General features: G+C 39.1%; 1 protein-coding gene across 1 annotated transcript; it reads right to left on the bottom strand.

The window, feature by feature from the left end:
* Positions 1 to 209: 209 nt before the first annotated feature.
* si:ch211-168f7.5 (dapper homolog 2) lies at positions 210 to 10,343 on the bottom strand. Its single transcript, XM_056257304.1, has 4 exons — positions 9,687 to 10,343; positions 4,902 to 5,070; positions 3,370 to 3,573; positions 210 to 2,859 (listed from the first exon to the last, which is right to left on the bottom strand). The coding sequence occupies exons 1-4, from the start codon at positions 9,915 to 9,917 to the stop codon at positions 527 to 529; spliced, it is 2,937 nt and encodes a 978-aa protein (XP_056113279.1). The 5' UTR covers positions 9,918 to 10,343; the 3' UTR covers positions 210 to 526.
* Between the last annotated feature and the right edge of the window lie 3,812 nt (positions 10,344 to 14,155).

Raw genomic sequence — 14,155 nt, 5'->3', positions numbered from 1 at the left:
ATTTATTTGCCATTTGAAATTGATTACTCAAACAAGCTATTAGATTGTTAATGGATTATACTAATATGATTAGAGAAATGCTGTGATAAGACATTTATTATAAGTCTATGGCAGCAGAGTTTTGTTTGTGAGATATTTAATCCTATTGTACCATAGAACTCTTCACTCAGCAGCAGCAGTCATTGCCAAGCAAATTAATCGGGATCATGTTAAACTTGAAATACTTTTATTTATATTTCATCATGTTTCAGCACTTTAACAATCTTTTCAAATTATTTAATATTTTTTCAAAGTCCTGAGCATGAGTTTAAACAACATTTTTGTTTTTGGTCAGTATATACTTTAATGTACTTTTTTTTTAAGCATAATATGTTCATATTAAAAACAACACCAGTACCACTTTGACCATAAGAGTGCACAGACCACAACACAGCATGGCATGCAGATTCTAAACAAGCAGAATGAGAGTAAATCGTAAGTTTGGAAAAGTTGGCTGCATGATTTCTCCCATTTTGAAATGTTCTCACTATTCTTTCTTTTTTGACTTGTGATTTTTATTGAAACTGAGGGACCTCATAGAGCCAAACACTTTCCTTCCAAGGTCACGGAACGATCTGGAACGAGTGAGAGGAGCTGATGGGGGTGGCGAGGGTGAGAGGGATGGAGACGAAAGAGGAGAAAGGGAGTGACTGCTTCCCTCCAGGCTCTGGGATCGAGAGAGATGGAAGAGACTGGCAGTTGAAGAATGATGTTTCTCCTCCTTTCGCACCAGATTGCGAGCACGTTCAGAGCCTCGTCCTGCACGGCTGATCTCAAACGAGGAACGCCACTGATTGCTTTCTCGTTTCTGAGAATGTGGATCGAGAATTCCCTGAGACTCACTTCGAAATAATGCTCGTCTGGACAACCGGAGGCTGGAACTCCGACTGTCCCAACTTGTTCCTTTCTTTTTCGAGTTGTTCCCTCTTTGATCTTGCCTACTGGATGATGTTTCTTTCAACGAGGTGTGCCTCCAACCAAAACCTCCAGCTCTCTCGTCATCCTCCTCCTCCTCTCTTCCCCAAAATCGTGTTTCAAACCCCTTCCAAAACTTTCCACCCTTTTTAGGTGTTTGAGTGCTCATTTCATCCTCCCATCCAGTGCCGTAGTCTCTGCCCGAATAGCTACTCACCGTGGATGCACGGATGAGTTCCCTGGAGGCATGTTTGCCCTGGTAGAGCCTCTCTCCATCCCCACTCCTCCTCCAGCCTCTATCTTGAGGCCTCCATCCAGCCCCTGCATTCTGCCTGAGGGACCCTCCACGAGGTCGAATGGGACCCTCCAGTGGGGAACTACATGGATGAAAGCGTGGAAGAGAGCACTGAGATGGGGAGTCACGCCGAAATACTGACAGCTGGGCAGGAGTGAAGGGTGAATTTGAAAGTAGCCGAGGAGGGGAGTGGACTCTGGTGTGGGAAGAGCCTGGAGATGAGGCAGGATCTGATTGATTATGTGGGAAAGGTAGGATGGGAGAAGAACGAGTAGGCGTGGGTCCAGAATTGTCCGAATGAGGGCTACCTGACTGCGATGTCATTGCCGAATGGCAATCCGAGTGGGAAACTTGTAGGCGATGCTGTTGAGATATGTAATCCTGTCCTGTGCCTGCACCTGTCCAGGCATTTGATGGTGGTGTCAGATTAGTTCGTTCTAATCCAAACGGGTGCTGAAAGGAAGACCGGGAAGAGTGCAGTGTAGAAACGTTACTTGGAGAAGCAGAACCTACACCTCTTTCTCGTTCGTTCCTAAAACATTCTGTATCCAACTCCACCCCCTCCTCCATCAAACCAAGCACTACAGATCTTGGCAGTCCAGATACACGAGAGATCTCACATACAACTGCAGAGTCCTCATTCATTTTGGGAGGGCTTTCTGAAGCTTTGATAGGAGGACAACCCTCTGTCTCTTCCCTTGAGGCTCCACTCCAGTCTAGAGATTTGGAGAATCCCACTGGACCAAAGGTCTTTCCAGTTATCTCCAGAGACCCACGATGGTTCACTGAGGAAGGGCAGGTGGAGATCCTTGGTCTCCTACTCCAGTTTGGAGTGCTGGTGATGGTGGAAGTCGAAGAGGAAGGGGAAGCAGTTGGAGTGACTAAGTTGGCGGAGAGATGCCCACATGATCCTGAGACTTCTTCTTTCAACTTTTTAGCATCAAAACTCAAAGTCTTGTTCAGGTTTGGATTTAGGTTCAAATTCAGATTCAACTGGAAGCTGATGTTAAAATCCTCCCCTGTCACGGAGGGCAAGTTTCCGAGGTTGATGGAATTGCGACTTGCATGTTTACCAATACTGCTGAGGCTGACTCTCGCTGAATTGCCCAGGATAGACTTACAAGGAGTCGCACTACCTCCTGATAGGCTGGAGGAGGAAGCACTTCTTGGGTGGAGTCCCTCATAACCTGCAATGGTTATTTGGGGTCCACGACTGGAGGTTTCAGCAGCCACCCTGCAGTGATGCTGATGGACTAATCTGTTGATGTATTTCTCCAGCTGAGTAAAAGAAGGAGAGGCTGGGGGCTTTACAGGAGGTTGATCAAGCCCTGGCTCCACAGGCTGCTCACTCTCTGGACTGTGCGAGAGGTGGGTGGGGGAAGGTTCCTGGCAGGTCGTGAACAGGGGGCTCTGGAGGGCCACAGCATGGAGTGGACTAGGGTAAGGGTACACCTCTTTTGTCTTTCGAGAAACTAGGTCAGAGCAAAATTTTGGGTCCAGCTGAATCTGTAGACTGGAGCTGGAAGAAGGTAGAAGAGAGCCTGGGTGAAACCCTCCCAAACTGGAACAAAGGTCTGTCAGGACCATGAGGCTATTGAGCTCAAGATCCCCTGTTCATAAAGAATAAAAAAAAAGTATTATTATTTCCATTCTCCTTATTTAATATACAATAAATTATCTACTTATTTTAATTAGAGGCATAAAAAAAACACCAAAGTATTACAAAAAGGAACCTATGTATATACAGTATATATAAATAATATATGCATGTATATATATATATATATATATATATATATATATATATATATATATATATATATATATATATATGCGTATGTACTATAAATAATAATTGGGCATTTTACTTATTTGTTGTCCTTTTGTTTTGAATTCCTATACTCATTAAATGCTTATTACTGTTATATAGGATTGTTACATTATGATGTATAATATTTAAATTACCTTAAATGAAAATATACAAAAATAGAAAATGTTCAACAAATACTATCATCCTGTGTAAGTATTTTTAACAAATCTTTCTTATATAAATAGGCCAATCTTTTGATTTTTGAATAAAACAAAGACCTCTAATAGCACAGATTTAAGATTGATCCTACCAGTCGAAAAGGGCCTCCTTTCTTGTTTCTCCACTGTGCCCCCAGGACACTCTGTACTAAGAGATTCAGCCTCCCTCCAATGATTGGCACTATGATCCAGTGAGCGAGGCCTACGACTGACTTTCACTGACCCTCCAGGAGCCACCTCGCTGGATACAGAGTAACAAGAGTCTGACAGAGAACTTCCACTGACCGAGTAAAAACCTTTGGACAAGAGAATGATAGATGAAGTTAAGAGTGTTAGGGGGAGAAGTGCTTCAGGGGTGACACATGATATAAATGATGGGATTGCCATAAAAAGCTAGGGTTAATGTTTGCCAAAGTAAAAAGAGAACTCCCAAAAACTCAGAAACTGTGTGTCATATTGAAGTTAAGAGGTCAACACTGAATCATTTGTTTCAAATAGAGCCCCAAGCCATCCAAGCTATGAGTCATATGCTTGTGTGAAATGTGTTACATTCTTCAGGGATGGCTTAAAGGATAACTGCTTTTGATTTAGACATATCACATAGTTTCACTGACTGATGAATCTCTAAGTTTATCCAAACAGGTTCCAGTGTGTTGTGTAAATTTAATCTTATCACGTAGAGCTAATGTGTGTGTATTTGTATGTTAGAATATAGCCTCCAATCCCATTTTATTAGCAGAGACAATTATAATGGAGTCATATGCGGAACTATTAAAACTTTAAAGCTTTTGTTTTGTCGGAGCATCTAAACAGTGATTTATTCTCTATGAATACATTAATATATATATATATATATATATATATAAATAATTTAATATAATAAATACATTTATTAAGATTAAATGAATTCTAATTGGCTATAGTTGCTATAATTTGTGTTTTACTGTAAGCACTGTGTATGTCTAAGAACTGAACAGTATTTTTTATATACACTACCGTTCCAAAGTTTAGGATCAGTATGTTTTTCCTTTTTGTATTTTGATTCAAAAAGGATGCACTTGACTTTTACATTGTCACAAAATTATACTTGTATTTCAGATAAATGCTGTTATTTTGAATGTTCTATTCATCAAAGAATCCTGAAAATAAGAAATGGACCAGACTATTAAATCAGACTATTAGAAAATTTCTGAAAGATCATGTGGCACTGACAACTGGAGTAATGTTGCTGAAAATTCACTTTACCAATCAGAAATAAATCAAATTTTAAAATATATTAAATAGTTATTTTAAATTGTAATCATTTAAGGTTTAACATCTCTTCATCCAGGTTTTGACGAGCACTGCTGTGCTGAATAACATACAACACCAATAATAGCCAGCTGTGACTAAATAATTATATAATAAACCAAATACTAAAAAGGGAAACAATACTGTGGAACAGTGACTAATCACACAATTCTCTCTCAGTGAATATAAACAGCATAGAGAATCACCTCAGCGCGAGATATTTCAGAGGCCCAAGTGCCTTTGTTAAAGGTCCAAGTATCCACACAAAAATATTTTGAAGTGCTCTTTACAAAACGACAAAGGTTTATTAATGAGGAATTTAGAGTATCAGCACCTGAGCTGGGTCTAGAGTCGCAGTCAAGCGGTGTAGTGCCAGGGAAGTCTGGGGTTTGAGAAGACAGCAGATCAGATGGGACGTCCCAGGACAACGTGGACCAGCGTGAGCTTATCCCCTCTCCTGTAGTGCCGAGGCAAGACAGATCAGGGTTTGCAGAGGACAGGTTCTGAAACAGATGGAGGAATCATGTTACTACAAGATACGGTGATAACACAAAGACCCCGTTTACACCTGGTATTAACATACGATCATGTATGTATTTGTACATTGTACTTGTGGCTAAATGCTAATCCATCATGATGAATCCCAGACAGCAGCAAACCTACTCACCTGTCAATTGACTATTTCAATAAAAAAAGAGGATTTAGCAGAATGGTATCAGTAGAAATAACCATCTGATTGAATACATACTACATAAACATGCACACATCACTGAACATCAATGCCTAATATAAACAAAGTGACAATCAGATAACGTGCAATTCTATTGCAATTTTATTTTTTGCACTTTATCAATTGTAAAACACTGATGTAATGAATGATTCATGTAGTCCAGAAATCAGAGATCCTATCCTCGAAATATGATCACAGCTGGTCACTGGAGATGCATTTGAGATGCATGTTAACCAGGTGTAAACAAAAATTTGTCTCGGCTGACCAGATCACCCAGACTCATACCATAGAAATCATGTATCTGTGATGTATATATTTACAAAACAGTACACCTAAGCCATATCGTTAGCTGGTAACTTTATGATGTCTAAGCCTGCTTTTCTGAGAGGATTTTAAAGGACTAATAACTGAGAACACTCAAGGGAATGCTTTGGCTAAAGTTCACTTCTGCTCAGAAGTTTTAAATCGCTTATCTGCATGAAGTGTTTACTGGGTTTAGCTGTTTGTGATCCCCAACCTCCCCCCATCGCAAGGAATCTCCCCTTGCTTCCCTTCTGAGGAATCCCATCAAACCAAGTGACTATTGTGCATATCCTGTTAAGTCCGATCAACCTTCTGTCAGACTTTTACGCAGACAATGCAGGTGATGCATTGACGAAATGAAAAAAGCTGGGGGAGGGCGGTTAATAAGCAGAGAGTGGAGAAAGACAGATGATGAAACAAAGGAGAAAAGGAGAAAAGAAGGAGGGATAATGGGTACTGAAAGGCAGACTTTGACCAGGCTTATCTCTGCTCCAGCAGTTTACCCACAATTCCTGTCTCGTACTCTAAAACTATATATGGAAGGGAAAACATACGATGTAAAAGTGAGCAGGACAGGGGGGATGGATGTGGAATACTCATGGAGGGGAGCATAAAGCATAAAGAGAGTGATAAAATGAAGAGTTTTGAAGAAAAAAGTAGAGAGCACGGGGGATGGGTTGCCTAGTGAGACAAACAGCATGAAGGAGGCATCTCTTATGTGAGACCCCCCTCCCAACCACCACCACCACTCCTGGATATAACTGCCTCCCCCACTTCACTTCAGAGAACTGTCAGGCCTCTCTTCTCTTCCTGCCCTCTCTCTCCTTCTCTTTCTCGCTCTCCTTCTCCTCTCCTCGCCCACACATCCGATTCAGCAGCAATACTTTAACTCTCTCTTTACTGATGGAATATGAACGAACACGTGCATTGACACTTCCACGTGCATTGGACCACAAACACTTATTTCTCACTTTGGTACTTCAGTTGAATTTTTCGAATGCAGAGCAAAACTGCTTTGAAACGATATGCATTGACTTGACTATCACAAAACATAAATAAACTTAGACCGTAATTTCCATGTCCCTAATTCGTTCACATAAACCTGTGCACACATCTAGACAGAATCTATACTGCATTATCGTGGTATACAGTTGCAATTTATTTCATTTCACCGGGAAGGGGCTTGGAAGAAGCATTTGCTCAATAGGGGAAACCTGATATGGGTCTCAGGCAGGGTGCACTGGCCATTTTCCAGCCACCGATCAATTCATGAAGGAGTGCTCTGGCACATGGAAACTGCATTTCATGAGGCTAATAATGCAAATGGACATAAAATAATGGAAATAATGAGGTGAATATCCAGTCTGGCTATCAGCTCCATTGACAGAGGAATTACTCATTCAATTCCCTCACTGACACAGTAAAATGGTTTAACGTCATATTATAATAACAAGGTGAGTCTTGAGGGAGGAAGATGGAAGACAGCTTTTCAGCCACTGAATGAGAGCAATCAGACCTTTGACTGAAAAACGTATCATATTGTAATACCGTAGTCTAATAAACCAATGCCAGTTAAATATGCATAGTAGCTATGAAATCAGATACTGCATTCAGCCATTGCGCAGCAGTCCATCCTAGTGAGGGGTTAACATATCAGTTGCTCTGCATGGCACACCCCCGTTCTCCATTTCTCTGTCCATTTCCCTCCATCCTCTCTCTCCCTCAGCGGGTATCAGAGGAGAGGTGATATCTGTGACGCCGACAACAGAAACATTTTTCCATGTGGTGTTTATGCAAATGGAAGTTACGTAGGTGGAAAGGCAACAACATTGCCCCGATGATGACTCACACTTTTGTCTCATGATACATATTGCTGTTTCTCATCCGCATATTTTGCTAGACTGAATGACTACTTGTAAGTGTCCTTTAAAAGCCTTTTGAAATTGCGAAAACAATTTTGTATGCTATGAAAGAAAATGCCCTTAATCACATCACTTTGATCTAGGAGATCCCGGATAATTATATAAATGCCCTATAATAAATGAGGGATATGAAAAATGTGAGAGATTTATGAGCTAATTGCCAATGTATTTCAAATTTGTGGCTTCACTTGAGTTCACTTGCACACTGCCCCAGTGTCCATTATATAAAAACCCACAATGGTGCTTCTATTGTCAACTCTCACACATCCCTCCTTCTCCCATTACACAAGCACATACCTAAACAGCACCTGTTATGTGTCCTCCATACCTGGTCAAGAGCCCTGCCACATCACCATAACAAAATCAACATTTTGTTAGTAAAACATTTTCAACATACAGACAGTGTGTGTAGATTAATCTATACCCTCGTAATCTACAATACAGTGCATTATTCATCACATGACCATATAAATTAGAAAGAGCCCTTTCATATACAGCTGCCTACTATTGAAAGATGCATATGAAAAAATTAAAAAGCATTTTTATGCAAAACAAAAAAAAAACTTTTTGTCATTTGCATGCCAAAGTAATTTTTTTACAAGACAGGTGAAATTAATTTAACATCAAAGCAAATTTATACAGATCTAAAAATATATCATGTATGTTGGTGAATTGCCAACGTATAAAACATTTTAAAAACGTATCCAAATGATTTCATTATTGAATAAAGCAGTTTTCCCAAAATGGGAAATTGTGGAAACATATTAACATTACTTAAAACTACAAATACAACTGTCAACTGCAAAATGTTAAAAAATTGTTGAATTTAGGGATACACTATATATCTGCCACCATATCAGTATCGGATATTTGGACAATATATTAAAGCAGATAAATAATTAATTATTTCCTTCAGCTGAGACACTTCAGATGCCACAATGGTTGTCAATTGCTTACAAAATATGATAGGAACCACTTCAAAAAAGGAAAATACAGTTAAGTGCAACATGTCCTGTCATATAGGCTACATAAAATTATAAAGAATTTTATAAAGAAAACATAATAATTGTGTACTTGGGACATGGCTTTTGATGGTGAGACTTTAGTTTTTGTAATCAGGCTCTCAAAAATTATATAAAAATTTTGATTTATCTGACAATATATCGGTTATCGGCTTTCAAATATAAAGAATTATCGGTATTGAATTACAATGAAAAATTCTGAATATTAAAGAATTTGTTCACCCAAAAATGAAAATTCTGTCATTAATTACTCACCCTCATGTCGTTCCAAACCCGTAAGACCTTTGTTCATCTCCGCAACACAAATGAGATATTTTTTATCAAATCCGAGAGCTTTCTGACCCCTCCATAGACAGCCATGCAACAACAACTTTTAAGGCCTAGAAAGGTAGTAAATACCTCGTTAAAATGGTCCAAATAGTTCAACGAACGAACGTCTTACAGGTTTGGAACGACATGAGGGCGAGTAATTAATAACAGAATATTCATTTTGGGGTGAACTATCCCTTAAAGCATTTTTCTCTGGCTGGTTTCTGCGAAAATTAACCATTGGAATGAGAGAAAACATTTAAATAAAAAGTTTGAAAAAAAGGAAGGAGAGAAATATATTAGTAATTTAGTTGTGTAAATTTTTTTTTAAACATATTGATTCAACTTACCCACAACATGGGGCAACTATCTTTTCCCCAAGAAGTCATATTTCTATATTTTTATAGATGGTTTCTGACTACAGTTGATATTATATTAAGGCATATTTTTTAGATTTCTCCCTGCCTGTAAGACAAATTAAAAATTACACAGCTTACCTTACTGTCCTCCAAATGACTCCACTAAGAGGTATTTTATATTTTTCAAAGGTGCAAACAACCTGCATTGTGTGTGCAGTGCAGTGGCCTAAAATAGCTATGCACTCCAACTCAACCTTGACACGTTGAAGAAAAAGGTGTGTACAATTCTGAAATGTAAACACAGTCAGCAGCAGCGTCCTGTAGGTGCTCATGCAACCTGAGCTCCACTGGATGCCAGTGTCACCAAAACGTTTAGCAAGTGCCACCAGCAGGGTTCCACCTCGACGACGAGATCAAAGTTACAATTACAAGGAACATTATATTCCTGTGGTATTTTCCCACGTCCCCACTGACCTGTTGCCTGCGGGAGGTTGCGGCACCATCCTCGGCGGCGCTTTCCAGTCCTTCCCCCTGGTGAGCGGGCGCTTCATTCACGTCCAGTACCGCATCCACCATCTCCAGCTGTCGTCCTCTGAGAAGGTCCAGCTCCATTATGCCGGCTAGAGTGGCTTTCAGTCGCTCTCCGATGCGAACCCGATCGCTCCCTGACCATAGCGAATTCACACAACCGCGGCGTCCGGCCATTGTGCGCGCAAAATCGGTTTTCAAGACAGACACTGTGGTCGCCGGTGAACGGGGAGAGCTCACTCACTGCTCGCCTCTAGCCAGAGTACCGACTGTCAATGCAGCGTGAGCGCTGTGCGACATGAACAAGCATTAGAGCCGATGCTTAAAATTCAGAGTCCGTAACAATGTATCTTTGCAGCTCACGAAAATGCAGAACGGAGGCAACTCAACTTTCGCTAGGAGGCACATGTAACAAAGGCATACTTTCAAGGTCTTAATTTACACCCCCGAATAATCCGTCCCCACCTAACCATTTTGAGGCGCTACAATCATCACGTCAGCTATCATTCGGTTCATGATGATGAAGATGATGTGGATTGAATCATATGCGACAGTCTTGCACACAGCTCACTGCTGTAAAGAAAAGAGTATGAATAGGGCGGAGCTAGAACGTGAAAGCTCGCTGCTGATTGGCCGGGGAAGTTTTCGAACAGAATTGACTAGTTTTTTTAAGAGGAAAGTGAATCTAGTAGTTGGTACGATATGTTTAGACTGTATAGTGTAGCAGCTAGTATGCTTCTGAATAATATTTACACGCAAAAAAATATTTAAACATGTATTTTGTTTATTTATTAAATTGAGGGACTGAACATTTGTGTTGTACAGATTGTTTTATTCACCCCAATGACTCGATTCAATTTGAATCGTTTGAATTCAAAGATTCATTCGCGCGCTTCACAAGCGAGAGAGATGAGCGAAAAATGATTCAGTGCATGAAAGATTCGATCATTTAAAACATTTCACTTTCTCTCACGAATCACTAGTAGTTTAATTATGGGATTACTTTCAAATACGCAAATAAAGAAAAACAAGCGATGACCCAGATTGTGATGCTGTTACTTTAGTGACGTATATTAGCCTACTTTGTGTATTTTTCCAAACGATCAAATATCCGCTTGGTTTGGTTGGTTTCAGATAGCAGCTCCTGTCGGCTGCTATGCGACGAGAGCGTCCATTGTAGAAACAAACCAAGACTTTCTAACCAGCAGGCGACAGTATCTGACTGCCTGTCAACCTGCGCCTTTACAAACAAGACTTCCTTCGGCAGGGTAGAACGGGCCTAAAGGCACACCTTAAGAAAAATGTGCTTTTCACTACTCCCATATGGTATGATTGCAGAACAATTTTTTTTTTTTTTTTTTTTTTTTTTTACTGATGGAGCAACAGATTTTGTGTGAAAATAAATTATAAAAGTGGTTCATTTTGTTTAAAAATCTTATAAATGTATGAGGTGGCAAGGTGGGCCTTTAATCCCGCATGGTGTAGGCTAAAAGGCTCACCACCAGCATGGTGCAAAAGGCACAACTTATTGATACAAATACTTAGGCAAGCTAAAATATGTTTTTAATAATGTCTAACTTAATGCTTGTTCAAAACAATCCCTTTAGCAAAGTTTGTACTATTTTCTGGTTATTTTGATAGCCTATAATAATTTATTTTTGTTCAATAGCATACTGTCATTAAAATAAAATACAGAAGCAAAATTATTTTACAAAGTAAAGATTCTGAAAGCATTGAATGAGATCCCATGATAATTTAATATACGTAGCTTTACAGTTGTAACAAATAAATATATTTTATGTAGCCATGTAAAATCAGTTTGTGTTTGTTTGTAAAACGGTTATAATTCCAATTCATCTGACTGCGAAAATGTATTATTATCCAAGAAGTTCAAAAGAAATATTTATTTTATTAAACAGGCATATAACACAAAAGGTTCTTTACATCCAGCTCTTCCTTTCTTTTTTCATCACTCTGTATTAAACTACACTAACTATTTATAGGCTAACTTCCTCCTGAAACCATGAACTGAATGTGAAACCTCAAACTCCAGCAATTCTCTTCCATTTCACTTTTTTTCCCATCCTCTTTTCCCACAGATTTACTTTTGTTAATAAAATCATTACAAATCAGCTATTTTGCCTAGGCTACACTGATGTGAGCACATTCAAGTCAGATCCATCAAAATGTATATACTTTTCACCTGTTTTCAACCTGCTTTGAAATTTTAAGGTATTTAAGGCAACACATTTGAACCAGTGAGGGGTGTTTTCTTTAACTCCAAAAATTCTATTGTTATCTTGACCGTGTTGTTTCATGTCAGGCACATAATATTGTACACTGTTTCTTTCGTTTCTCCCTGACCTCATTGAGAAAGGGGGCATGGAGAGGATGGGCCTTAGGGTAAGTAAAAAAGAAAAAAGTTGCTTTTGTTCCAAACTCTGAGGCGCTTGGACTCCGTTTCACTAGTTGCAGCCTGTAACACCATACTAACCTCATTGTGTTTGGGCTTCAGTCATCTCACAAAAAAACACACAAGAGATAGTTCATCTTAAAATGGAAATTCTGTCATCATTTACTCACTCTCATGTCATTCCAAAACGTTCTCCTTTGGAAAATAATTGTATAGGCTATATAGGTGTTTATTGTTTTTATTTTATAACAATAAATGTTTTTATTGAACATTGATGGAGCAACAGATTTGTGTGAAAATAAATCATAAAAGTGGTTTGTTTGTTTGTTTGTTTAAAAATCTTACAAATCTACCCCACACATGGAGTAAAAGCTCATCAGCGTGGGGCAAAAGGCACATTGATAAAAATACTAGCTAACATGTTTTTAATAATGTCTAAGTTAATACGTTCAAACCAATCACTTTAGCAAAGTTTACTATTTTCGGTTTATTTAAATAATTCATTTTTGTTCAATAAATGTACTGTCATTAGATATATATATATATACAGAAAAATATTTACAAAAGGAAAGATTCTGAAAGCATTGAATGAGGTCCCATAATACTTTAATAAAGCTTTACAGTAGAAACAAATAAATATATTTTATCATATGATATGATCATATTTTTAAATATGATGGTTTCATTATAAATATGGTGATTATCTCTAAGGTGGAAACACCAAACTTGATATATTTACCATCTGAATCTAACCATGTCATGTCAACAAATGGAAAAGTCAACCAGCTGTTTTTGTGCTATATAGTGCTTAAAAGAGAAAGTCAAATGCAACATTTTAAGCCTATTGACCTCCATTGTGGCTATATATGTAACCCCTCAGGTCCTACTCGCCCCACTTTGTGTTCGGGCCTCGAACCGGGGTCGCCGGCATGGGGGGCGGGTGCGCTAACAGGGACGCTAAAGACCATAGTCTATAGTGTCAGTTGATAGTGCGCCTCTTGAGATCAGGGGAGTGAGGTTCACCAGCACAGCTTACACTCACCCTCATTCCCATCCGGGTCACGGCACCAGTGTAACCCCTCAGGTTCTACTTACCCCAATCTGTGCAGGCCTCGAACCCTGGTCACCAGCGTGGAAGGTGGGTGCACTAACCACAGTCTCTGGCATCAGTCGCCAGTGTGCCTCTTGGGATCAAGGGAGTGAGCTTTACCTGCACAGCTCTCACTCCGTTACACGTATATATATATATATATATATATATATACATATACATATACATACACACACACACAATGGAGGTCAATAGGCTTCTTTTTTTTTTGTTTCCACCATTCTTCAAAATATCTTTTGTGTTCTGCAGAAGAAAGTCATTCAGTTTTGGAATGACACAAGGTTGAGTAAATGATGACAGAATTTAAATTTTTGGATGAACTATCCCTTTACGTCACACATGTATTTTAAAGGTTATATAGTCATTACAATATGAACTGTACTTCAATATTTGGTGGCCAAAACAATTTACAAATTAATTTTTTGTTTACAATGTATTTTATAATGTTTAAAAATAAAGACCTTCTGACTAAAATTCTGTTATCTTATCTCTTTTTCAATACTAATAATAGCCTATAAAACGAGGCATAAAAGGTCTACGTGTTTGTCCCGTTACTTGAGTTCAGTGAACTCTCAACAGTCACACGTCACGTACATCAACACATCTGTTGTTCACTGTGGTGCTACACAAAAGCTGATGCCGTGATTATTAATTGAGCTGTCATGGCACAAAAAAGCGGGGCTGAACTTCAAATAGACGGTGTCTGTGAATGTTGCGTTCATTATTGATCCAGCGCGAGGACAGGAGAGGCTGTGAAGAGGTTTTGAAGAGTTTATGTAACGGCTAATATCATCGCAAGGTCTTTAAATACGCGCAAGCACTTCTCATCTTTTCACACTTCAGACTGTCCTCCCCCTACACACACACACGGTATAAAGCCCGAGCCCCGCG

Source organism: Rhinichthys klamathensis, unplaced genomic scaffold, assembly GCF_029890125.1.
Source record: "Rhinichthys klamathensis goyatoka isolate OS25496 unplaced genomic scaffold, OSU_Roscu_1.1 h1tg000136l_1, whole genome shotgun sequence".
Lineage (NCBI taxonomy): Eukaryota > Metazoa > Chordata > Actinopteri > Cypriniformes > Leuciscidae > Rhinichthys > Rhinichthys klamathensis.
Note: the sequence above shows the minus strand (reverse complement) of the source record. Positions and strands in the feature narration are given on the sequence as shown.

Coding starts and splice junctions, on each gene's coding strand:
- si:ch211-168f7.5 (XM_056257304.1), bottom strand. CDS start 9,917: ATGGCCGGACGCCGCGGTTGTGTGAATTCGCTATGGTCAGGGAGCGAT. Junction 5,071..9,686: donor CAACCTCCCGCAGGCAACAG/GTCAGTGGGGAC, acceptor CATCTGTTTCAG/AACCTGTCCTCTGCAAACCC. Junction 2,860..3,369: donor AAGGAGGCCCTTTTCGACTG/GTAGGATCAATC, acceptor CTTTATGAACAG/GGGATCTTGAGCTCAATAGC.